Source organism: Genypterus blacodes, unplaced genomic scaffold, assembly GCF_046128005.1.
Source record: "Genypterus blacodes isolate CSIRO-AG114 ecotype Tasmania unplaced genomic scaffold, CSIRO-AGI_Gbla_v1 ptg000435l_1, whole genome shotgun sequence".
In the NCBI taxonomy this organism is placed as follows: Eukaryota; Metazoa; Chordata; class Actinopteri; order Ophidiiformes; family Ophidiidae; genus Genypterus; species Genypterus blacodes.
The window spans coordinates 13,916-40,031 of record NW_027467206.1 but is presented as its reverse complement, the minus strand read 5'-3'; the positions used below and the strand labels follow the sequence as shown (position 1 = coordinate 40,031).

The window sequence follows — 26,116 nt, the reverse complement described above, 5'->3', positions numbered from 1 at the left end:
TGTGTACAGTATAGGTGTACATATCAACTGCACGTCGTGGCTCTGTAATACCTAAGATATTTTAATGTGTGTCATATTATTGGACATTGTGAGGAACTAGAATATAACCAAACGCCATCTGTCTAAGAGATCACTGAGCAGCACGCACACACACACGCACACGCACACACACGCACACACACGCACACACACACGCGCACACACACACACACACACACACACACACACCTGCTGCACTCCATCTCTACCTGTTTCCTGCTCTCCATCCCCTCACACACACATAAATCCCCTAAATGTACCTCAGTCAGGCTCATGACATCAAAACAAAAGGGAGAAGTTGGCTCCTTTCCTGTTCACGCCATGACGCCGGATTTCACACGGGGAGGAATAACATACAAAACACATTTGAAGCATTGGCAGTTTTTAATTGCCACGTGCATTATTGACTGTGTGTGTGTGTGTGTGTGTGTGTGTATGTGTGTGTGTGTGTGTGTGTGTGTGTGTGTGTGTGTGTGTGTGTGTGCAGGCGGGCGGGCGGGTGTGTATGTGACAGCTTGCATAGTCCATTACATCACAGACACACACACTGAACTTTCACTGCCATACCTCAGTCCTACATTATTTTTTTGAAGCCCCCCCTGTCAGAATAACAACATGTATGTACTTTGAAGAGGGAATATCTGGTATCCTGAATAGGTGGAGTAGACAATTACTATTAAAATATCTATATTAACGACCTCATTTTCTGTGTTTTACGCGTGTTTTGGAATGGAGAAGGTCAGGACTGAGCAAAGGTGACACACTCCACATTCACACACACACACTGGACTGTTTGTGGAGAAGCGTCTGTACATGGTGGCACGGCTGTGGAGACTTGGAAGCCCAGATTGAAGCAGCAATGGCCGCCCACAGCCCCCGCCCGCTCCGCCATGGATTTCCAATACGTCTTAAGACACAAACATTAATACAGCTTCATTGATCTGAGCTCATAACACACACACACACACAGGCTCAATGCAATCCACACAATATGTACATTTCAAAAGTAACAATTTCTTGATCAATTGTGCGACACAATTGGTTCAGTGTTCCATGAGGCATGAGCTTTCCTGATCAGGGATCTCACCCAGATCGTTTGCTGCAAAGCCCAGGGATGATGAAGAACACATCAGGGGGAGTGGTCCACTACACACACACACACACACACACACACACACACACACACACACACACACACACAGACACACACACAGACACACACACACACAGAGCCAAAGTAAACAGCCTGCAGATGCCTCATTGATTGACTGAATCTGATTAAATTAATCAAACATTTCTGTCTCTTTGTTTATGTGGAGATTTCATGAGGAATTCTAGAATTATAATTTTTTTATTAATGAGGTTGGGAAGATACATTTCTGCCATAGTTTTACTGTCAATCATAACAAGCAGACACTAAATTTAACCTGTCGGCGTCAAATTATTTACAAAATATTGAAGAATAGTGTGAAAATGAAACACGCTTCAATAAACAAGCACATATTTAAGATTGTGTGATATCTGATTGGTTTTTGTTTATTTTTTTAATTACGTCTGGATAGATAATCTCAATGTTTAAGAACGTGAATCTTCCATACGTCCCTGATCATTGGCAGAAAAAAAGGCAAGTGTCTAATTAGAGTGGAGAACTGACCGGCATTCTGGACTCGAAAGGATTTGGTGAATGTGTTGCTCCTGAGCGTAGGAAGAGGGATGTAGCCGGGCCGTGCTTGGCTCTCTCTCTCTCTCTCTTTCCTGGCAGATTCCAGTTGAAAGTTAATTGGACGGGGAGAGGTCTGAGACAGGCTGCACTGAGGCCCATTAGTGATTCCCCCGTCGAATGCAGAGCCACGAGGATCACAGACTCACAAATAGGCGGATTAAAATAATCAATAGCTCTGACTTCCATCGACTACACGCATACACACACACACACACACACACACAAACTCAGGCCTAGTAATTAGTGGACAACCTATTCAGCAGTGGACTACGACACCCTCCTCCTGAACCTTTACCCCCCCCCCCCCACACACACATACCCATAAGCTTCACACTCTCATAGCCGCGGTGCCTAATGAGGGGAAATAGTTGTGTCTGGTTGTGAGGAGAATGAAGAAAAGGTCAGGGAGCCACCAAACAGCCTCCCACCCGCCCGCCTGCCCGCCCGCCGCTCATATCACCTCACTTTGTCGCTTAATAATTTCTCTGAGTATTTACATGAGCACAGAAGCTCCAGAATTTAAGGATCAACCGGATGTGAGGCTGGAGGCACGTTTTACCGCGAGATCGCACACATCAGACTTCTGCCTCTGAACAGAATCATTTTGTGGAGAGGCAAATCGCCAAACACGACTTCCATGGCCTGATTTACATTCCTCAGCTTCAGGAGCAGCGGTGTGTGTTTCTTACATTCACGCTGCCAGTATGGATCAACATCCACTCCAGCAACAACACCGCCCTCTACTGGCGACGCTGCTGCAGTACAACCACTCAGGCACAGTGTTGACAAAAGAACAAGGATACTTCTATAAAATAGAAAAGTGAATCTTTAGGGAATTTCCACAAACAAACAAAGATCACAGTCACTGCAGGTTTTGAGGTCAATATATTTATTTGAATAAAACAACAAAAGTAAAAGGGAATAAAAAATAAGGGAGTTCATTTGAAATGTTTTTTCTATTTGATGACTGTATGGCTTTAAATCTAGGAGTTTACTGCATAAGGGAGGAGGAAGAGCGTCCCTCAGCCAAAGCAGGTCTAAGCCAATGATACTAACAATCGCTTAAGGAACCAATTTCTCTACAGACGTCATCTCTCTGATCCCAGTAGGCCTCCCTGCTGCATCGTGGAGTATTATTGCAGACGCTGCCAGCATGAGGGTCTCTACATGCATGCCAGGTGGGCGGGGATCTGAGGGGACCAGGCGGCGACGGCGGTCATCGTCCGTCTTTTATCGGGGAATGTAAAGGCACTTCTTAAAATAAAGGTTGTGTGAGACTAATCCATGATGAAGGGGGCGGTGTAGAAGCTAACTGCAGAGACAGACAGGATACACGTGTGACGGGGTCGGAAAACAAGGCGGGGGGGAAACGCATCTTCACCCGTTCATCACCATCTTCACCAGTTCTGTGAAGAGAGACAAGAGAGGAAGAACAAACATGAGACTGTGGGCGATGACTCTTTCCAACACCGACTCCAACTACAGCATATGGAGCCCAGGGCCGCTCCTCATCCAGCTTCAGCCAGCCTGGGTGAGACATGCTGCATTTGGAGGCAGATTCCCCCAAACTCTGCTCACCCAGGTGTTAGGAGGAGGAGGAGGAGGAGGAGAAGACGGTATTTAAGAGAAAAGACGAAGAGCGATCATCTCTATCTCCTACACAGCCAAAGCTTTATGGGTTTTGGCGACGTTCTACGATCCAAGAGAAGTCGGGTTAAAGAAGCAATCCTGCCTGTTTGCTTTCCTCTAGAGGAGAAGCAGAGGAAAGGAAGGGAAGAGGGTCGAGGGAGCTACAATGTCAGCCTCCATCAGGAGGAGAGGAGAGAGACGGAGGGAGAGAGAGAGAGCGACCAGCACAAGAGCAACTCCTTACAATGCTCTGGTTAGTAGGAAAGGCTCTCGCAGCTAAACTCAAACAGAAAACAAATTCATAACAAACAAATTTCTGTCTGTGTCTGTGTCTGTACGTGTAAACCGAGGGGAGGCCCAGACACATGCAGGGGGGAGGGAGGGGCATGCTGCAGCCAGGGGGGGGGGGGGGGGGGCCAAGACAGAGGGGCTGCAGGAGAAAGAGACTACAGACCAGGAGGGACCCCCAGGCTCTCCCTTCAGGCTCCTACACATCCAGTCTACCTGGCAAAAGCAGAGGGCTCACGTTTTACAATTAGTACAAAGCGGAACTACAGCTGATCTGTGTTAAGTCGGCTCAGGGCTGGGAGGAGGAGGAGGAGGGGGGAGGAGGAGGAAGGGGCGGGAGATTATTTAAGCGAAGGAAGCCTGGAGGTGCCATGTCATGTACCGTACCGGCCCTCAGCCTGACATGATGAGGCGGACGAAGGCTGTGGAGGAAGAACAGTTACACATCGTCAGCCCTTCTGATTCACACCGCCTCAGAATAGAACACAAGTGTCAGACACGTACAGATGTCAACCGCGCCACGCACGGCACACACATCACATCGCCTCCCTCGGCAACTACACAATACTCCTGCTGTCGTGACGACGGGGATCATAATCGCGTCGGCCAGAGCCGCTGTTCAACCAGTTTAGACTCGTTTACATGTTAAGAGCAAACCCATCAGCACAGCGTCCACCCGTGGAAGCCTGCTCCCGTGCACGCCGCTTGCTCTCACCTTCGTAGTTGATGTGACCGTTTGCGTCTTCGTGTCCCGCCAAGAGCGTCTCCACGTCCTCCTCTGTCATCTTCTCACCTGTGGGAGGGAAAATTAACCCATGATGTCACCGTTTCAGATAGAACAGAAACGTAAACAGCACAAAGAGGAGCAGGAGGAGCGTCTCGGTTTGGGACAGAAAGTTAACGTGCCTAGTGTGGTGAGGACGTGACGTAGCTCCGCCCCCATCACGGTGCCGTTGCCCTCCTTGTCGAACACGCGCAGACCCTCGACGAAGTCCTCGTAGCTGCCCTGGTCCTTGTTCTTAGCGATGGCCTGGTACATGGGGAGGAACTGCTCAAACTCCAGCATCTTGGTGTTCATCTCTGGAAAAGACAAAGTCAAATAAGTAAAATAAGTCCAGCATGGATCAGGTGCTGTATGAAACCCTGTCCGTGTCGTGTTTGCTCCTCACCCTCGGCCTTGGGGTTTCCCAGCACCTTGAGCACCTCGGCGTTGACGGGGTTCTGGCCCAGAGAGCGCATGACCTCGCCACACTGACTGTAGCTGATCTTGCCATCGCCGGTCCTGTCGAACAGCAGGAAGCACTCCTTAAACTCTGCAAGGGAAGCAAACAGGGAGTGGGTCAGAGCGCCGTTACACAAAGCAGGGAGACATGAGCAGACGTGTGTGTGGAGAGACGCCTCAAAGATGAGCCTCCGAACACACAAGGCGGGGTAGGAAAGGAGAAGCAGCAGATAAGATCACGGTGTAAATGAAACGATTTGCTGTTGGCACGCCTGTTTAATTTGCTCCCTGAGTATAGAACAAACTAGTTTATGTAACAGCTTTAATGAGGTAAAGTGAGCAGGCAGGACACACACACACACACACACGAGCCTGCTCATGTTTCAGTCTAGTCCAGGGTAACGTGCATGTCTCAGTCGTGTTCACACCAGCAAGTCCACGCTCACACAAGTTCAGTTCAAGTTTGAAGCTAAACATCATCACATCCATGTTGTACTGTTCTGTGCTGTGACTCAGTCTTAGTATCAAGAGTATAAACCTTTCACGTTAGTTTCTATACGTCCTTTATAAGAGACTAGAGAGAAACAGCTAATGTGCAAACAGAAAGAAGGAGGAAGATGTTTATTACTGCAGAGCCAACAGGAAGTCAGAGTTTAAAGTTTGCATGTAATCTCTTGTCTTCTTGCGTTGAACGGACGCTGCAGATGAGATCATGACTTTGAATATTTCACTTGATCTAGGATACAACAAAGCCTCATCTATGCTGTACTTTCATCTAAGTGCTGCATGATTATAGTAGAGAGTAGTGTTGAAAGTAAGGAAACACTGTGAAACTTAAGGGTCAGGGATTAGAGAAGTTAATGATGTAAGAGAAGAGAAGCCTGCATGCTGAGCATCTAAACATGAGAACAAGACAACAACAACAACAGCTGAAGATTTCAAAGCGTCACTCCAAATACTTCACTTAACTAATCCCCACAGGACACTTATCTTATCTTAAACCCTGATCTGAACCACACTCAGACTCCTTCATGCTCCACATGAATGCAAACATGTCCTTCAAGAGTTGTCTCAGAAACATTTAAGCAGCTGAATGTTTAGTCCCGTCTTTAACAAACAAGGGTTAAAATCTGTCTGCAGCTCTGAAACCCTAATGAGCTCAGCCTGGCTTGTTTTGAAATCCAAAACGAGTCCGTGTGGTTTGACAAATTATCTTTCCAACCCATGTGACACCCCTGCTGAGAGCCGACTCCACTCTGTTATCAATATTTTAGTTTCTTGAATAGTCAATAAGGCGGAGCAGAGTCTTCTTCTTCTTCATCGTTCAGCGGGGAGCCAAACTAACTATTCACTGTAAGCAATGATGCAATCACACCGCTGACCCCAAGGTTGATTCATTCAGCTCTAAGGCAACAAACACAACCTGATAAGATCTTACCATCAATAACAAAATGGACTTTGATTGTGTAATAGATTGTTTCAGAATGTTTTGGAAACAGCTATTCCCCCCCAAACAAAGCTCCGGCATGCGTAGTTCCCTTTTCCCTGTTCTCAGGAATGTGCCTCTTCCCTTCTGGCTTGCGAGCTCTTTTCCCAGCACCATATTTGGTATTAGAGGAGAGTAGGAGGAGAGACGTGAGGGAGAACAGCTAAACGCCTATTATGTCAACCGGGATTAAACAAACGAGGAGCCTGAAGTCAACTGAAGCAATCCACCTCCGTGTCCACCACCAAAAAAGGGCAGAGTGGAGGAGACGAGCCATGTGGGAGATAACAAGCAAACTAACAGGCAAATATGGAGAAGTGACACAATGTGGAAGGCAAACACACTCTGCAGCAGAGAGTTTGGAGGGGAGATACGAGCTGTGCCCATGTTTGGTTGACTGATGTGGATCACAGACACACAGCAGGATGTTACAGAGTTATATCAGGTTAAACGTGACAACTTCTGACATTGCAAACAACGATCCAAAGATCCAAAGCGAGTCTGTCACGGGTTTGTTTGATCTAAACCCAAACATGCACATCACAACCTAAACACTCCCGAGAGAAGGAGATCCTGCACCGCCGACTCACCGTGAATCTGATCCAGGTTAAATTCGATCTGGAAAAAGGAACAAGCATTGCAAAGTGGAAACTGATGAAACAAAGAAAGGAAGGAAAGAAAGCAGAGAAACTACAACCACGACTACAGTGACAGGCGGGCATGAAGCAGATGATAGTGGAGATACAGCGCTTAGGATTGGAGCAAGAATGAGAGAGTGAGGCAAACGAGAGGGTTGTGGAAGATGTCAGCCACAGAAGAAGAGGTGAAGACGTTCAGACTCACCGCAGATTTGATCTTCCGTGAAGTCAGACTGTTCAGAGAGAGAGTTAGGTTAGCTAACAAGAGAGGAACGCCCTTTGACTCACAGCACCAAGCTAGACTCGGTTAGCTGCGAATTTGTGATACCTAGTCCATTAATTTACACTCGTTTAACCTAAACACCCTCCTGACTGAAGCACACTTACACATTATTAGTTTGGTTATGTTTCTATCTGATAATATAAAGTATCTAGCTACCGCGCGAGCTAGCGAAACAAATCCTGCACTTCCGCTAGCAAACGGGCGACCAAGTTCCGCCGCGTCGACACACTCAAAGTTAGGCTGTTTTTGCAGAGTTTACGGCACCTTGCTGAGACTGAGACGCCAAAGGTTAAAGTATAAACGCTGAGAGTATGAAGGAGACTGGAACCCACCATGGCTGTGACGGCTGTGAGTCCGGGGGGTCTGGAGAGTAAAGAAGACTGAACGACGGCAGGCGGGGAAGAGCGGAGAGTGAAGAGCCTGGAGCTGCTGTGCGTCAGGGGCCGGGCACGCGCTACGCACAGTACGCCCGACGCACAGGGAGGGGGCGGGGCCAAGGCCTGAACTCAGACACACTGTTTACAACTATCTATCTATCTATCTATCTATCTATCTATCTATCTATCTATCTATCTATCTATCTATCTATCTATCTATCTATCTATCTATCTATCTATCTATCTATCTATCTATCTATCTATCTATCTATGTTTGACTCAGATGTATATTTTATAAGGCAGAATATTGAGCTGTTTTTCTTTACTCCTACATTACTGATTACTAATACAAACTTTGTAAGGTTTAGTTGTTGCCTGGTGTCTGAAGTATGTTACAACCTCTTTCATTTTCGGAGAGGCAGTGGTTTGTTATGATTTTTTGTTGCTGTAAGTCATATTTCAGCCTCCTGTGTGCCTTCACCCTCCGCCCTAAGGGGTCTGTTTATTTATCACAATGAGATGAATGTATATACAGTAATGGCAATCTGTGGTAAATGAAAGCATGATTTCAATGAATGACTTTTGTTTGACTTTGCTGCAAAGATACGGTTGTCTAGTAACGCAGGAATGATGGAAGACAGTGACGCATGAGAGGTTATGGACCGATGCCACATCTCTTTAGCTTCACTAAAGTGTTGTCTTTGCCTAGCAGGAGTTCTGGCCTCTTGTCAGTTCTGTGGTCCCAATGTGGAGACAAGTGGGAGTCTGAACATGACCTACTTCTCCTCATGGCTAAATGGGACAGTCAGTCCATAAACCCAGGCAGTGCATGCGAGAGAATATCAAAGTGGGATGGGAGCAAAGCTAAAGCAGCAACAAAGCTTAAGTACAACAGTGTCAAATCTAATGTGGGCAGACTGAGAGGCTGTGTGTCGAACCTTTCAAATCATTTTTATTTATTCATTCACTTCACTGATCTACTTTCTTTGATGCATCTTTAGATTAACAGGTTTTGTCACGTGTCTTCCATACTGTGGTTACTTTAATGTGGCCATTTCAATGATTAAATGCTTTGAATAGTTAATTAATTAGCTTGTTTACTTACTATGATTACATCTGTCTGACTCATTTTGCTATTTCCTCTTCTTACTTTCTACTTACTTCCATTATTGCGGGACAAAAATAATGGGAAACTAATTTTAAGATGGTTGAGTTTGAAGGCCCTAAGAAGTAGGCCATCAGTTTGACCCATCTGATGGAAGAAGGAGCACGAGGCAGCTCACAGCCTCCTCCTCCTCCCTAAGGAGGCCACAGACTGATGGACAGCCTCGCTCTCAAAGCCTCATTTCCTTTCCTATGAGATATTCACGTTAAAGGCCTTGTGCTGCTATCACACTACACTACCTAGATCACCTACCACATATGTGTGTTTGGAAACATGCTTGTTAAAATAACTAAGAGTATTTAGACCTGGAATGAGTCATAATTAACTGAACAAATATAAAGCCGTAACATGTATAGTGAAGCCCTGCATGAGTGTCCCACATTAGCTTTGTCACAGACACTTAAAGCTGCTTCTCCACTCACCTCCAAGGTGCTGGGGTCAAACGGTGTATCCGACGGTCGCAGCATCCTTGGCCTCTGCTCTTGTGCTGGCTTTGGCACCGCAGGAGCCGCTGGGAGGCAAGGAAAAGGGGGACCCAGTCTGGGCTCTGCCACTGGGGAAGGAGACTTCTTAATGGAGGACTCTCTTTTAGGGGCCATTCTTGCTGTCCACGGCCTCCGAAATGTATTCAGTACCCCGCAGATGCTGCTGGTGTGGCTGCTGAGAGGAGATATGGTGCTGTGGAGTTAAGTGTGTCAGGTGTGTATCCTGGGAACGGCTGGTGGAGGATTGGCTGATGATGCTCTGGGACTGGCACGTGGAAAAAGCAGAGGCGGATGCATGGAAAAGAATGAGGAGAAGTAAGAGGAGGAAGAATACAAAAGTGGAGTGATAGAATAAGGAGAGGATAGAAAAAGACAGAGCTGTAGGACACATGCTTTTATCTGGGTCAGAAATGTGTGTGTGATGTAGACTGAACTAGAAATTTTTGGATTTCTGTATCAGCTTATACACAAGACCAACATCAGCACCATATGTTGTCATTATAAGAACATATAATACTAAAGAACGGGAAATACTGTAGCTTTACTGTAGCGCATGCATGCTAATAAAAGTTGTTCTGTACAGTCTGGGATGTGTTGCAGGTCATTGCCATCAGACGTTGTTCCGCTGTTCACCACTAGATGTCACTATACAACCTCACAAATCCTTGAGGTTCCACGGAGTGAACTCGAGAGTCGTTGAATTTGAATTCAATTCGTTTGAATCGTTGGACTGCTTAAAGCACCTCAACAAACAAAAACAAAGAAGAAAGAAACGGTCGACTAATAAGAGTAAGGAATAACTGAAACGACGATCTTTCTTTCTTTCTTTCTTTCTTTCTTTCTTTCTTTCTTTCTTTCTTTGTAATGCTTTAATTAAGCGCAGGGTCACAAACAGGTTCCATCGTTTTTCTACCAGCTCCTCCAATAATCGATGCGCTGCACTCGTCTTCTCCGGGCTCGGTCCATAGCGGCTCAATGGGCCTTGAAATCACCATAAATGCGTCTCAAGCGTCAAAACAAAAGCGACACCAGACCCTCGCTGCGAGACCAACGGCACTTCTGACGCTCTAATAGCGGATCGAACATGCAAACACGCACCGAACAAAGACACCGCGACCGCAGCAATTAGTACAGTAAAACAGAATTTAATTATTTAAATACAAAATGCAATCAATTAAATGTCGTTATATTTTTAAATAAATTGTGTATTTATTATTTATTTTACACGTTTTTTTTATTTTTATTTTTACATTTTACATTTTCTTTTATTTATTTGAATTTTTTATTTGAATATTATTCCTTGTAGCCTGCAGCCAGCTGATTGCTGATGAGTCCGGCACAGACAGCTTGGTGTCACACAGTTTAAGGAGATTAGTTGCCAGTGTCTCACGTTTTCCTCATCATCTTCAGCAATAATCCACCAAAAGAGGCTAATAATAACAACAGGAATATCCTATATGGCCACACGGATGATGTCATCATCAGGAAATGGAAGAATTCTCCTCCTCTGACATGCAGGTGTTCACAATGCCTCCAAACATGTGTGAAATTAATTTACAAAATTATTAGACGTTTAATTGGATAAATCACCATCATAATTTTTGCTTTTCTTTCATTTGGTTTGAGCTGTTGTGAAAGCAAATTCAATTACTCCAACTTAAAGGAAATGTTTCAGCAGATCCTCTGCGGTGCCCCAACTGACTAATGAAATTATGGCAGTTCTCCAACCTATGCTATTCAAAGTCCCCCCTGCCACAGCAAATCTCCAAACCACCTGATTTATTTTTAATGATATTACACCCCTCAGTCGGCTGTGTCATGGTAATAATCGGGGCTGCTCCAGCTGCCTCTAGATCACATTAGCCCGGCTTAATATTGACAGTGCTGGGCCCGCTAAACAATGAAGCTGTGGGGATAGGGAGCTTAGACGCTGCCTAGCCAATGGGCATACTGCAGGAGGTAGAGGAGGTGCGGGCCAGGATGCTCCAGTTCCCATTGCCCTGGAGGACTGGCACCATCATTAGGCAGCTTCTTCTATAGTCCTGTGGTGCAGTAAACCCACCACTACAGGATCCAGACCCCACCCAGGCCCAGACATCAAAACCATAATGACAAGGGGCCATGAAACTAGTGGCAACTTGATTCTGTCACCGGATGGAAAGACCTGCCAGGACCGCGGCTCAGCAGCTGCACCTTGTAGGTTCCTGCTGCGACAAAGTCTTTGGAAGAGGCTCAGTCAAGAGCGCTCTGCAGGGCTCACCTTACAGCCAAAGATGAGCTAGAAATCAATACAGCTGAATTGAGCTGAACAGACATCTGAGGCCAAATTCCCTTCCTGTTTACACAAATAAACCTAAAACAGATCCCTCAAACATATACATCTGAACTGCACTAACATTCAGATACTGTCAACCACCATTGCTTCAAATAAAAACCTATATGCAATCTGATTTGATTAGAAAAGTGCTTTTATCCGTTAGACTAATTTATTTTGGAGGCTTTTCTAGTTTCCTCTATTTGCATAATGGTCACACTGGGAATCAGACTAGGCCACTTGTGGGACACTTGCACCTGATCACAGGAACACTCAATGGCTGCTTGCCAATCACACCTCCACAGCATATCAGCCCAATTAAAATTCACCTGTACGCATCTTTGTATTTCTCAGGTTGATCCACATCAGCTCCATGTCCCTGTACACTGAGGTTTATTCTACTGTCCCAAATTGTTGTTTGGATCGGAGGGGGATTTTGCATGGGGGCCCACAGATTACGGTGGTTGATTAGTGGTTGGGTGTAATCCTTTCAGCCCCTCTCTCTCCAAAACACCCCTGGGATATGCCCATCTCCCTGAGGAGCTGCAGCATGGCAGATGGATCCTCCTCCCCCTCTGCTGCCCCTTCTAACAGCACACCCAAAAACACTGTTGATGCCCTGGGATGGAGGCTGTAAAGTATCCTGAATATGAAACCACAGGCACCTTTGTTTAATGGCTCTCTCCCCACTTAGTGAGAATTGCCCCCAGGCCTGATTCCCATTCTGTACATTTCTGTCCGATTGGAATGTTTTCCAAATCCATTAGCCCAGAGGAAAAGGAATAAGCTGCAGACAATCTGTCCATGTTGTCTGGATCAAACGCTGCTATAGATCTTATCCAAACTCACTTTGTGTTGTGACTGTGAGCTTTTGACAACGTTGCATTATGGGTATGGAAACCTCATTGGCCCAAAGTTTAAACATGTTGGTGCAGAGCAAAGCAACTATCATAATCTTTCACCTACACTCACAGATGCTAACATGTTTCCATTTCACTTTGCAGAATCAATTCCCGCATTAATCTAAAGCTGTTTTACATCACGCGTGTTGGAGTGCAGGGAGATATATAGGTTGTGTGTGTTGCCACCTGCAACTGAAATGTTATGCTTCCATTAATGCAGGAGTCTCTGTGCATAAAATGTGAGACTTGATTTACAGCGAGGCCAACGTTCTCACACTCTGCCTCGGTGCCTGATGAAGGTTATCTTTGCCTCACTGCTGACCTTCATGCTCCAGAACCAACAATGGAAGTAAGAAGGATGTTAAACTTAAGTTGATGTCCTGTATTCATGGTGGTGTGTGAGTGAGTGTGTGAATGAGAGAGAGAGAGAGAGAGAGAGAGAGAGAGAGAGAGAGAGAGAGAGATGTTCCCCTGTGTGCAGCACAGTCAGTAGGCCTGTCAGTCTCCCTCAGGAAAGTCTGCTGTGTAACCATATTCAGCCTCAGTGAGCAGCAAATGGAGAGAACTGAGCCCCGTGACTTGTTAACACACACACACACACACACACACACACTGGGAATAAAATATACAAAAGTCTAGTTGCAGATGAATGAGAAACAGTCAGACACAGCATGCCGATGTGCAAGATACAATCTGCAGAATAAACTTTTCTGTCTCAAAAGCAATGAGGATAACATTTCAAATCTACATTTTAAAGCATGTAAGCCAATAGATACAACACTTTTAATTTGATTGCGTGAACAATTCCACCTCTCTGTCCTTGCCACCCCACACCAGCTCCCCCCCGCCATCCCAAGCAAGCCCCCCCCTCTCACAGATCCACGCTCCCTCCATCCTTTATGATGACTACAAGGGGCTCAGCTTTCAGGAGCGGCGCAGGGAGCATGTGTGCGGAGCTTTAATTCCTATTGTATTCGTGCAGTCTTGGTGTGTGTGTGTGAGTGTGTCTGTGTCTGTGTTTTAGCGAATGAGGGAGAGGGAGATAGAGATGAAGAAAAAGACAGGAACAAGGACCCATCTGTCAGCACAACGCACGAATCCCTCCCATTCCACTCAGAGTCCCAGGGGAGCAGAGTGAGAGACAACTCACTTGTGGCAGTGCTTTAGTGAGGAGACCCCCCCCCTCCCCTTACACGCAACAACAGCACTTAAGGAGCTAATATGACACCAGGATACGCTTGTAGACATCTTTTAAACTAAACTTTTTAAAAAGATCATGCAGAATTCTCAAACAATCCAACGACTCTCAGCCACCAGAACAGCAGAGGAAGAAGAATTCAAATGATTTACTTGGGAATCAAACAATGAATCAAAACATATGGACAACCTGCATCCAAGAAATACTTACATAAAATTAAATAAGTTTAAGTTTTGGCTTAACAGTCAAAAATCAAATTGTGCAGAATGGTTTCCTGTCCCGTCTTTAATTTCTTTTAAACAATGTCACATTTAAAAATAATACATCGTAATCTGTCAGAAAACGTTTTGGCTCTATCGTGCAAACTCATCAGCAGTCGTTTGTGATGGGCGGTGTGTGTGTGTGTGTGTGTGTGCAGTCTGTCCTCTTCCAGCAGGATGACTTTCTGTGTTACTGTTTAAACGAGAGCAGGACGCAATTCCCCTCAGTTAGTGACTCATTTGGAAAACCGTTGGGGATTGTGGGAGACTGCGAGGCTTCAATTCCCTGTGCAGGCTGCAGGTGTGGTGGAGGCCTCGCTAACACTCCTGGGACAGAAGAGGGTAGTGTGTGTGTGAGAGAGTTTATATGTGTGTATGGGTGTGTTTGAGGGAGTAGGGGTGCATCTACCTGGGGAGTTAGAGGCACAGAGTTGTTGTGCTGTCCGCATGCAATGTCTGGTTCATAAAGGGCAGTCACACACACACACACACACACACACACACACACACACAGCTCATGGCCGTTACTGAGCTGGATAATATGCTGTTTCAGCACGAGACATCATCAGGGGCCAAAGAGTGACGCGTGAGCGTCCAAGCAACAGATGCCCCTCCCCCTCCCCCCCACGCGCCTATATGCAGCCATCTGTCGGGATCTTCAATAAATCGTTGGATAAGTGCCCGTGTTACGCGATGTACCGATTAGCTTCACGTGACCATATCCCGTTTCTCAGACTTAGAAACTACTTTGAGACAAAACACGAGAGAGAGAAGAGAGGGAAGGAGAGAGAGAGGAGGAAATAGAGAGGGGGAGATGGGAGCAATAATAAGATAGAGGAGGGAAAGAGGGAAAGAGAGAGAGAGAAGAGGAAATAGAGTGGAGAGTGGGAGCAATAGAAAGATAGAAGCAGAGAGAAAGAAAGAGAGGGAAGGAGAGAGAAAGAAGAAGGGAGCGTGAAGGAAATAGAGAGGGGGAGATAGGAGAGAGAGCAACAGAGAGAGAGAGAGAGAGAGGGGGAGAGAGAGAGAGAGAGAGAGAGAGAGAGAGAGAGAGAGATAAACGCGGTCTCGAGCACAGCTGTGCGCAATCGCGCGCACAATGGGATCAATGCGGGGGCACGTGCGACTCGCGAGACCCCGGCTGTCTGTGGGCAGCGGGACAATGGACCCCCGCTGCGCCGCGGCGAGCCGCGCACGAGGACTCCCGGGCGCTTGTTGTGCCCTGGTATTTATGGGGGAAACACTCAATATGGAGGCGCTCAGAGACAGAGAGTGTGTGTGTGTGTAATGCAGCACAGTGACTCTGTGATGAGGCCTCACAGCGGCTCTGCTCAGTCAGTAAAGCAGGTTCACTTCAGACGTGATTTGTTCGATTGAGAGACACGAAGCTTGAAAACACGCGAAACATTAAAGTACAGATAAAATATCCACCAGTCCTTTATTCACTGTTATGTTTCTGAATTTGTGATTGAATAATAATAATGAATGACGATAATTGCAGCGATCTATATTTTGCTCCTTATTTTATTCATTACCAATGAATTGATCCACTGATTCTGATCTGACTCACACTGAGTCCTCTGGGAAGATGTGACGCTAAAAAGTGGAGGAAAAACAATCGAAGAGCTTGTTGAGCGAGCGAGCGAACACACACACACACACACACACACACAAACACAAACACACACACACACACACACACACACACACACACACACACACACACACACACACACACACACACACACACCTGCTCTTTGCGCACCAAGCTGTCAAAATCCGTTAAGTGTAAATACAGAGGAGCGTCCAGGCCTGAGCGGCGCTTAATGAAGTGGAAAATTCATAATCCACGCGACTAATGAACAGATAGACAATCGATCGAGACACTTATTACAGCCCACGAGGACTCGATTGACTCGGAGCTGCGGCACATAAAGCGCCTATAGGATTATGCACACACACACACACACACACACACACACACACACACACACACACACACACACACACACACACACACACACACACACGGGTGAAACTTTTGGCCACGAGCCCGCCACGCGCGTTTGGATGAGTTGCCCGTGGGTGGGGTGTGGGTGGGGCGTGGGTGGGCGGAGCCTGTGCCCGGGTAAAGGCGAACATATCAGCCCGGTCCCGTTATTCGGAGAAGAAAGTCCCGTATGCGCGTCTCACGGGTCTCTGAGCGCGGAGGAGAGTTGGGAACACACCGGCAGATGCGCTAAGACACACACACACACTCAGCAGCTTCGGGACTAATCGACTCGCTGAACCTTCAGACACTTAGTCGGGACTTGAACACAGCACTGAATCCAAACAGGTGAGTTTTCAATATGTTCGATTTTTTTTTTTTTAAAGGGGGAACCAAAAATTAGTAAATTCTGTAAAAAATAAAAAATATCAAATCAGCAGAAATTTAGACACCTGCACAAATGTCACCATGTGCTCAAAATCTCACTAAAGTTGATTTAAAAACCCGGGATAGGCGTTTTAAATTGAAGTGTGGAGTTAATCTCACACACACATTATGTGTTCTTAAGCAGCAGCCCAACCGTCCTGCGCTCTTACAGTATGTGTCCTACTTTTACGCACTACTAGACAATGACTAATGAGGACAATTTTGTTCTAAACAATAGCAACTTCTCTCAGGGCCTCGTTCTGCTGTTTAGCTGTTTTTACAGTGGAGACATTGCAGTGATGTAACACCTGGGCGATCTGCTTTAGGTCCCAACCAGACATAAAAAATAACCTGATTTATAAAAACAAGAACAGCACAAATCAGCCCGTGTGTAATGTTTCACACACTTAGTGGGCGGTTTGTCCACAGTGTTGTTGATTTGCATGTTGCCTGTTTAATCTTTGAGGTTTATATGCAAAGTAAATCCCGTCGTGTCCCAGATTGACGGCGTCTCTGGAGCCGGGGGCCGGGGGGCTCGCACCCATTTCATTTTAAAAGAACAGAATCCCATGTTTTTAATGTCGTAATGGAAAACATTTACAGTAAATATCTATAGAAGCGTCAGAGGCACAGCAGCACAGTGAGCTGTCCACAACGCAGTGCTGAAACCAGAGCAGAGTTTACATCATGGGACTCCAGCTCCACTTCATGAGTCTTAATAATTGCAATAAGAAAAAAAAATTGTTAAATGTAATATTAAGAAATCACTGGTTGTAAATTTCGTTGATCAATCTTCATGTTCTGCCTCTTCAGATCAAAATGATGACCAAGCCATTTGGAAAGAATGCGGACATGACTGAGCTGGTGAGCTCACTGAGTTGGCTGGAGGAGGACGGCAGCTCCCAGGATGGGGAGGAGAGTCCAGAGATGAGGGGACGCCACATCCATGCCTACACAGAGCTGGGCAGTGAGGACATGGAGGAAGAGGAAGAAGAGGAGGAGGAGGAGGAGATTGGACAAGATGGAGAGAATGCCCCCAAACGGAGAGGCCCTAAGAAGAAGAAGATGACCAAAGCTAGACAGGAGAGGTTTCGTGCCCGGCGGGTGAAGGCCAACGCCCGGGAGCGTTCACGCATGCACGGGCTGAACGACGCCCTGGAAAGTCTGCGCACGGTGATGCCTTGCCAGTCTAAAACACAGAAGTTATCAAAGATTGAGACTCTGCGGCTGGCCCGTAACTACATCTGGGCCCTGTCAGAGGTGCTGGAGAGCGGAGAGTCCCTGGAGAGCCACGGGTTCGTTGAGATGATGTGTAAAGGCCTGTCTCAGCCCACCAGTAACCTCGTGGCTGGATGTCTGCAGCTGGGACCCTCTCCCATATTACTCAACAAGCTGGATGACAAGTGTGGAGGTCCAGGGATGGGTGGTGTGGGGGGTCAGGCTGGCCTTCCCCTCAGCTACCCATCCCCAGGCCTTCCCAGCCCCCCCTACGGTTCCCTGGAGGCATCACACCTCCTCCATATGAAGAGCTTTAAGGGGCCGGCCTACGACAACCCGTCCCCTAACGAGTGCAGCAGCGGCACCCCTCCGTACGACGGCCCCCTCACTCCCCCCCTGAGCATCAGTGGCAGTTTTGCCCTGAAGCAGGAGCCTTCTCCCCATGAGTCAGATAGGAACTACACTCCCCATCCCGGCCACCCTGCCCACTACCTCTCATCCCACCATTACCCCCCTCCCACAATGGCCGGCCTGCCAGTCGGGCCTCAGGGCCACACACTCTTTCAGTCCTCTCGCTACGAGCTGCCCCTGGACATGGCCTTCGACTCCTACGCTCCCTCTCACCTGATCTCCTCTCAGATGAACAACATTTAGAATGTGACTGGAGGAAGTGGAGTGGATCAGTGGGTGACTTGACTGTGAAGCTGTCCAGAGTGAAACCCCTGTTACACACACACACACACACACACAGCTGTAAACACAGCCGTGCATCTGACTTTTTGCCGTCATGAACTCTGGCATCACCTCGTCTCAATCTACCTGATACACACACACACATTGTTTTTGAAATGTGTATTTATTCATTATTTGTTATCATTATGTTTTGATTTTCGGCTATTATTATTATTATTATTATTATTATTATTAAAAAGTTGCCCCCTTATCTGTAACTGAGTGAAGCTAAAGATCAGTTTACCAAATCAGACCCACAGCTGTTTCCTGTCCGATCCAAACACACACAGAAACCTGAGTTGTGCCCTGAGGCCATAAGAAAGCAATACATTTATTTATATGGGTATTTAATATTTATTTTGATGATGTTTCGTCCTTTTTGTCATTTCCTTTTCCAGCACAGGTTTCCTCTCTCTGTCTTCTTGGCGCTTGTTGCTGTCGTCATGGCAGCTGCGCCGTATTTAAATTATTTATTTGAGGTCTTTCAGGTACTTGTTTCTTTGGTGTCACACTTTTGTCAACTACTGTAACTGTTGTAAATATTTTGCTGTTTTCGCACTTAATTGAATAAATATTCTTATATTATATGTTTCCATAGTAACGCTGCTTTCCATGTGTTTTCTTCATAATGTCCCATCCAATTACCGATGGTTAGATAGCTCAGTTGAAAAAAAAAGCTCAATACAAGTTTAGAGTCTTCTAAAGCATGAAGCATATCGTCATGACAACAGTCTAACACAAAGAATCATTACAACAAGATTTTGACAATTTAGTAGTAAGTCCCTTATAAGATTTTATTCTGCTCCTATTTTAATATAAAGGCACAATGTGAACATAAACTCATTTAATAGACAGACTCTCACTTTGACACGATTAAAGAAACATTAAAGTATAACAGTAATCTCATCGTTGTATCATAAAAGCTTACACGAGCACACACACATCAAAGCCAACGTACAGCACACTGACATGCTGAATTGCTTTCTGGAATAAAGGGGTACTTTGTGTGAGAGTGTGAGAGTGTGTGTGTGTGTGTGTGTGTGATGTCATTTAGAGGCTTGCTCCAGGGTTTCTATCAGGTCAGGCAGGAGGCTGTTGTGGGCCATGGGAAAAGAGCTCCGGGGAACAGGTGAACGTGGCACAGAGGCCTTTGGAGTCCACAGCTTTCTCCCCGTGTTTCCCACATGTCCCATTTTCCCATCTACCTCATGCCAAAACACTGTGGGGCAAGAAGTCTTTTCATAGAGTTAACAAAAATAAAAAGCGTGAACAAAGCAGATGAATATGGATGGGGCGTGTTGTACAGAATAGATTTGAATGTGAGAATTCAGCACCGAGGCAATGAAAGGTACAAAGTAAGATGTCTGCTTCCAGATCTGCAGACATTTAGCCTAATTAAGCTGGCAGACATCCTGACACATTCATATCACCCAACAAACGCCAACATCTCAGCTTTGACTTTAATGATTGTGTTGAAGAGCATGATGGCTCTTCAACACAATCAACAAAGAACTGGGTTGTAAAGTGCAAAGATGGAGTGGCGAGAGCAAGAACTGGTGTGTGTGTGTGTACGTGTGTGTGTGTTTATCATTGTGGCCCTTGTACGAAAGGGGGAAGCTGCCTCGGAGGCTGTTGTCCAAGAGGACTGGCCCTCTTCAGCTACCTCTCCAGAAAGGTTTGTCTTTTCCAGCCCTGGCCACAGTGCAGAAAGGCAGCCGAGAAAAAGGGAATGATTGTTTTATCGGGCGCCACTGGTCTATTGTGAACGCAGCCTGTTCTTTCTCTTGACCTGTGACCTGTATTGTTGTGGCGCTTCTCGTTCGGGGAGGGCAGACAGCTGGGGGAGCTGCGGGGGGCTGATGGGCAGCTGGGCCAAATTCAGGGGGAGGGAAAGAGAGAGAGAGAGAGAGAGGGAGAGAGAGAGAGAGAGGGAGAGAGGGAGAGAAGAGGGAGAGAGAGAGGGAGAGGAATAGGGGGGTGTGTGTGTAAGGGCAGAGGAGGTGACTGAGGTCCTTGCTCCTCATTCATAAGTTTGTCCTGCGTGTCAGCCCGGGCAGAGGAATGACACATAGCTCCACACACAGGCAGACATTTGGCCTGTGAGAAACTACTGGCAGAGTTAGCTGCTGCACACACTCTCTTTGTGTAACTGCTGTTGTGTTTTGGGGTGGAAAAAAAAAGAAAGAAAAAAAAGGTGGGGGCAGGGTGCGTGCGTGTGTGTGTGTGTGTGTGTGTGTGTGTGTGGATTATCCCTCTGAGGCCAAATACATGAGTGGATGGATATGGAAATAATCTGTGTAAATTAACTTTGGGATAGAGGATTACCAAAGAGATACAGGAGACAGAGGAGACAGGGGAAAGGTAATGACGTGTAAAGATAAATATATGTATGTTAGGAGCTTCAAATACAGGAAACCAATCAAATCCAACATGTAATCTTATCCTAAATATCAGTGAATCTGTCTTTATCAGGCTGTTTGCTGTAATGTGGCCACGTGTCTCCCTCACTGGGAAGAGAACACATGCCAGCCCTCGACCTGTATAGTCCCTCTCGCCTGGGACTTGTCAGATATCAACCCGGAGAGAATAAGGCAGCTGGAGCCCGACCTCTCCGTTCCCAAACGTTTCCCAAACGTGGGACTATAGGAGGAGTTTTGATGAAGAAGCTGAGCCGGCAGGGCGCTGTATCAAAACCTTGTTCTCCTTCCTTTTCTTATTATGCTTATATTTCTGTGTCCGTGTGCAGCACAGTTAATCTACAGGGCCAAACCAGAGTGGCTGCTGCAAAAATGAAAAGGTCCTGACCCGCGGGAGTTAGATGGAGGGATAAAGCATTGTGATTAAGTTGGTATTAATGGGGCCATAGAAGGCTGGACGGCTTTAATCAGTGACTGTGTGGCAGTAATCCCTCCGCCTTTAAGCCAAGGCAAACACAGAGATCCCCTCTCCTCTCGGGCTGCACTGTGCAACACACACACACACACACACACACACACACACACACACACACACACACACACACACACTCTGGTGGGCAGCATAAGGATACGGGCGCCCAGGTCGTCAGTCGGGTGCAACCTGAAACGGCGACGGCGTGGATTTAACAGGAGCAGCTGGGAGGAGAATGAAGTGGATGAGCAGAGAAAAGGGAGGATGATGATGATGATGTGAGAAAGGACCAGGATCAGGCCAGAGTTCCACTTTGGCATGTGAATTCTTTGTGGACCCTGGTTTAAAGTCTTATAATGTCCCACCAGCGGGTCAAACCGTCACCAAGCAGCCTGCAGGAGAGCTGACTAGGAGCATTACAGCTCTATGTGACAGGGATCTATGTGCTGGAAATCAACAAAAACGCTGCAAATCCATTCAGAAGTTTAAGGAACAAATTAGATTTTAATAGAATAAGGTCACGTCAGAAAGAAAGAGAGAAAGAGAGAGGGGACTCGTTACCTCTGGGTGTGTGTGTGTGTGTGTAAAAGGTGACATTGTGTGTGTGGGGATAAGGGGGTGGACCTTCTCCTCCCAGAGTTCTCCGAGAGTATTCTAATGGGATCTGGATGCTGTCGTGTTTACCATGCCTCCCCCCTCCCCTCCCCTCCCCTCCCCCCCCCCTCCCTGCACGCCCAGTGCATTGTGGAAGTTGCTCTGCTTTGGGACGCCACAATGGCCTAAGTGTAGGGACAGATGGAGGTCCCCTTTTTTTTCCAAAGAGGGCACAAAAACAGCGAAGGTAGGAGGGCGGCGGTGTCTGTGAGAGCCGGCAGCCAGTGCAGCCTGTTGCCAGAGACGTGGGAGAGCGTTAGAGGTGGAGGAGGGAGGTGTGAAACTAGAAAAGGGACTTTGCCTCGCATAGTAACAGGGAAGAATCCAAAGTGTTTCACCCTGCGCCCCTTATTTGTCTGCAAATTACATCCATTCACATGTGCAGAAATTAAATCACCTCATGTTCACATCAGCCTCCATCAAACGGTTAAACTAAACTATAAAGCTGGACAGAGTTACAGTGAAATGTTTGGCTTTCTGATGCCATAACGTGCCAGTCACTCAGCTTGGCACAGGAGGGGTTAAATGAGGTCAGGGGGTAAACGTTGGTGTCACTCATGTAGGACAGAGCGGCGTCGGGGAGCCGGTGATGGATGCTGATGACGATGTGGAAGGGGAAGCTGTGGAGGAGGGCGGAGGGAGGCGGCGCTGGCAGGAGCAACAGATGGAGCCTAATGTGGAGATCAGGTTGTAAACTTTCTGTTAGTAACATCTGTCCGTTTCTCCATCTGCTACACTCTACGCTCAGTGTTTACACACAGGACAACACACAGTTTGTTCAGCGCAGACTCACTCATTTGGAAAGTGCAGTAAAGATGCGAGACACAGAAACGGATGAAAGCTTTTTATGAGCTTAATGCATCAGAGTGGATTTATTTCATGGGTTTATGATACAGAATGTGTATTTTGTTTATGTATCTTGTGGTTGTGATGTAATGAAATGAGCAGTTGTGAGTCTTCCTCCTCAGATAAGCTCCTCCATCACATCTGCAGGGCTTTTCCTCTTTGTTCATCTTCTGCAGCTCACATCTATAAGTGGATTGACATGATGGGCAGTGAGGATATAAACCCTGATTAGAGCTACATTAGCAATTAGCCTCACCGTGCTGCTTATGATCTGTGGCCTGATGTCATTTCCACACCGCTGGCCTGAACACACGGCCAAATCAGGTGTGCTCATCAGGGAATTATTGGGAATTCCAGGATTTGTTCTTCTAACACCCAAGTCCCAACAACACAACACAAACAGCTGAGGGAATATTATTATTAATATTATAGCAGGGATGTGAGCTCATCCCAGTCGAGCCCTGGTAACCTGTTTCATTGTTACATCACCTTTTGGTTTCTTTCTTTTTTTGGGGGGGCTAAAAATATTCCCTCTACATTTTCTCCTCTGTGCCGAGCGGATGAAAGAGAATTAAGCAGCTGATCTGAGCTCAGTGGCCCGAGTGTTACATTAGACATTAATCCAGCACAGTGGAGGGTCGGAGAAGAGACGGCATCTTTAATCCTGCTCTCCATCCAGCCACCCCCCCATCACACACACACACACACATACAGAGAGTGACTCACTTCCCCCAACTGACGGCTACAGAGAGAGAAAGAGAAGAAAAGTCTCAAGTCTTCCCACCAACTTTGGCAAATAAGACGTGAAACCCTCTTTTATAGCTGTAAACCCTAAATCACAGTCCTGCAGCAGGAACATGTGACGCTGCTTCTCCTGCACGTTCTCTTCCTCTATTGTCACCAACATCCAGCAGCATTTCTTCTTGAAGCTCAGTCGTCCTGTGCGGGGTGAGCCAAGTGCCCTCTCACTGCACACTGTTCCCCTATATGTAACAGATGTTACTGGGGCAACAGTTGGTATTGAAAGGGAGGGGCTTCAGGCCATCTGTCCAGGGTCAAGGTTTGAAAAGGGGCTGGTAGAGATGGTGGCACGTTCAGGAAAATGGTAAGTATTCAGATGAAAAGGAGGAATATAGCCCACATTGTAATTCTGATCAATGTTCTCCTTCAGTGCAGATGCCTTTGTGAGGGTTTGGGGTGGAAGACGGGAAACTTTCTGCGCGAGTCCGTGACTTAACAAAGCTGCAGCGTCCGTACAAAGGCACCATCTAGTGGTTGAAGTGAATACTACAAGCAAAGTGGGAAATATTCACAAAAACTTTATTAATGATCAAAAGTCGATAATAAATTGATATTAATTCAAGCTGTTGACAAAAACACCACATTTATACATATGATTACTATTATTATGCTAATTTTCAGGCTAAAATCTATACACAAAGATCTAAAATGTGGGGTTAAATTGTGTCAAACAGGGATTTCAGGCTCTCCATGGTTGAGTTTACATTATCACGAAATTCCGCCATCTTCTTGTGGGAAACTTTCCTCTACGAGACAAAGCAGATTTTTGGAACAACTTTGACATCTAGTATGTTAAGCAACAAACCCCCTTCACACAAACTACACACACTCACGAGGTAGATCTTCAGCCTCTCCTTCTCCAGCTGATAGAACTCGCCCACTGTCAGCTCTGTGAAGTCCTTCTGCATGGTGAGGAACCCACAGTTGGGTGAACGTTTGATGTGTTCAGACCTGCACACAAGAAATCACACAGATGAAGCTTTCAAAATATTACAAATCAACGTCCGTCTCTCTCCCACGGAGTTCTTGTATCCCCTCTTTCTGCTAACTGGTAACAGTAATCTCAATCAATAATCTAATTACTAGTTCCAGGCTTTCCGTGCGTGTGGAGAGCCAGGATGTGCCTGAGCGTGTTCCTCTTACCAGGGGTTATCATCAGGCTCCCATCCCTCCAGCTCAATGAGGCAGAAGAAGCAGCAGGTGACGTCGGGCTCATTCTCACTGGGGCAGTGGACGAAGCCGGCCTTGGCCATCTGCACAAGGACACACAAAAAACAGCCAGCGAGTGTGTTTAGATCTGAGTCAGAGCAACAACAAGCAGATCCAGTTTGAGTTATGGTTGGAGATGATAAGTCAAGATGAGAATGAAACCAGAGGATGATTTTATTTGGCTCTTTGGGGGGGCGGAGGGGGGGTAAGTGGCTGGTAACAGGGCGTATAGTGTTGCTGATCCACTGTGGTGTCAGCACCTCATCAGTCACCGTGAGCTCAACACCACTGTGGGCAGAGGGGACCGGACACGAGACACCCGGCATCAGGAAACTAAATCTGCCACCTGCTTGACTGTAAATCACGAGCAGGGTACAGAGTGAAGATGAAAGGCAGGCGGGGAATCAAAAATGCAATAATCGTCATCTCAGGTTTATGAGCTACACGAGCTACACATTAGGCCCCATTATCAGACTCAACTCTGGAGCGCTATGTGCTTTAGTGCCAAGCGGGCATCGTTACAACTGTCTGAAAGTGGAGCTGTAGAGTTTACATTGGCCCCTTGACACACACACACACACACACACACACACACACACACACACACAGTACCATGTACCATTGTTAACATTTAATGCATATAGTTTTACTGAAGTTATCCAGAGCATTAAGCAACCTAATGTTGTGTAGTGACAGGTGGCACTTTAACACACACACACACACACACACACACACACACACACACACACACACACACACACACACACACACAGTTATTTCTTAACTTCTTCTTCTGTGGGATATTAAATCTCAGCTGTGACATTTGCAAAATTAGCCAAACCCATTAAATCAGCATAAAACAGGAAGTGCAGTCCAAACACACACTTTAAAGTGCCTGATGGAGCATAAATCACTTCCTAACTGCTAACAGCTTCCTCTACCGTTCACCTTCTCAGGTGTGCAGCTGCATTCCTCTCTGAACGGCCACTCCTCAAAGCTCTGCTCCCGTAGGTCATGGCTGTACATTTTGTCATACGTGTGAAACCTGCTCATTAACACGTTCATGCTGGCCATAGCTTCCACTGTGGACTCACTCACTTCAATCGGGCGTGTGGACGTGAATGGGAGGATCCAGGTGTGATTCATTAAAGCTTCTCACCTCCTCGCTCCTCTCAAAGGGAGCTCACTCACACCACAGCGCCATCTGCTGATTAAACTCCATAATGGCCATAATTAGAGTCCATAATGGCCACCGTCCCTGACCTACTTACTTACAGAAAGTGAGGCTACTCTTCCCCCTGTGGCTCCATCTGTACATCTACCTGCCTCCACCTGCACAGGA

At 46.6% G+C, this 26,116-nt stretch overlaps 3 protein-coding genes across 6 annotated transcripts; 1 reads left to right on the top strand and 2 right to left on the bottom strand.

Annotated features, from left to right (window-relative positions):
- Positions 1–2,628: 2,628 nt before the first annotated feature.
- On the bottom strand, positions 2,629–9,449 carry LOC142989500 (myosin light polypeptide 6-like). Of its 4 annotated transcripts, XM_076139027.1 has the most exons (7): positions 7,641–7,763; positions 7,231–7,258; positions 4,849–4,992; positions 4,586–4,759; positions 4,395–4,472; positions 4,067–4,101; positions 2,629–3,168 (listed from the first exon to the last, which is right to left on the bottom strand). In XM_076139027.1, exons 1-6 carry the CDS (start codon positions 7,641–7,643, stop codon positions 4,073–4,075), a joined length of 456 nt encoding a protein of 151 aa, XP_075995142.1. In that variant the 5' UTR covers positions 7,644–7,763; the 3' UTR covers positions 2,629–3,168; positions 4,067–4,072. The 4 variants fall into 4 exon arrangements, with proteins under 4 accessions (XP_075995142.1, XP_075995139.1, XP_075995140.1 ...); XM_076139024.1 differs by lacking the exons at positions 4,067–4,101; positions 7,641–7,763 and adding an exon at positions 9,273–9,449; XM_076139025.1 differs by lacking the exons at positions 4,067–4,101; positions 7,231–7,258; positions 7,641–7,763 and adding exons at positions 6,978–7,005; positions 9,273–9,449.
- A 7,795-nt stretch (positions 9,450–17,244) lies between these two features.
- On the top strand, positions 17,245–18,297 carry neurod4 (neuronal differentiation 4). Its single transcript, XM_076139029.1, has one exon. The coding sequence runs from the start codon at positions 17,245–17,247 to the stop codon at positions 18,295–18,297; it is 1,053 nt and encodes a 350-aa protein (XP_075995144.1).
- A 5,924-nt stretch (positions 18,298–24,221) lies between these two features.
- birc5b (baculoviral IAP repeat containing 5b) lies at positions 24,222–25,848 on the bottom strand. Its single transcript, XM_076139030.1, has 4 exons — positions 25,723–25,848; positions 24,709–24,818; positions 24,399–24,516; positions 24,222–24,311 (listed from the first exon to the last, which is right to left on the bottom strand). Exons 1-4 carry the CDS (start codon positions 25,846–25,848, stop codon positions 24,222–24,224), a joined length of 444 nt encoding a protein of 147 aa, XP_075995145.1.
- Positions 25,849–26,116: the final 268 nt, after the last annotated feature.

What these genes read in the sequence shown, in the direction of transcription:
- LOC142989500 (XM_076139024.1), bottom strand. Translation starts at nt 9,449, where the DNA reads ATGGCCCCTAAAAGAGAGTCCTCCATTAAGAAGTCTCCTTCCCCAGTG. An exon ending in GGGAAACCCCAAGGCCGAGG is followed by an intron (nt 4,760 to 4,848) that starts GTGAGGAGCAAA and finishes TGTCTTTTCCAG; the next exon opens with AGATGAACACCAAGATGCTG. An exon ending in TCACGTCCTCACCACACTAG is followed by an intron (nt 4,473 to 4,585) that starts GCACGTTAACTT and finishes TCCCTCCCACAG; the next exon opens with GTGAGAAGATGACAGAGGAG.
- neurod4 (XM_076139029.1), top strand. Translation starts at nt 17,245, where the DNA reads ATGATGACCAAGCCATTTGGAAAGAATGCGGACATGACTGAGCTGGTG.
- birc5b (XM_076139030.1), bottom strand. Translation starts at nt 25,848, where the DNA reads ATGGCCAGCATGAACGTGTTAATGAGCAGGTTTCACACGTATGACAAA. An exon ending in GAGCCTGATGATAACCCCTG is followed by an intron (nt 24,517 to 24,708) that starts GTAAGAGGAACA and finishes TCTTGTGTGCAG; the next exon opens with GTCTGAACACATCAAACGTT. An exon ending in AGAGGCTGAAGATCTACCTC is followed by an intron (nt 24,312 to 24,398) that starts GTGAGTGTGTGT and finishes TTTGTCTCGTAG; the next exon opens with AGGAAAGTTTCCCACAAGAA.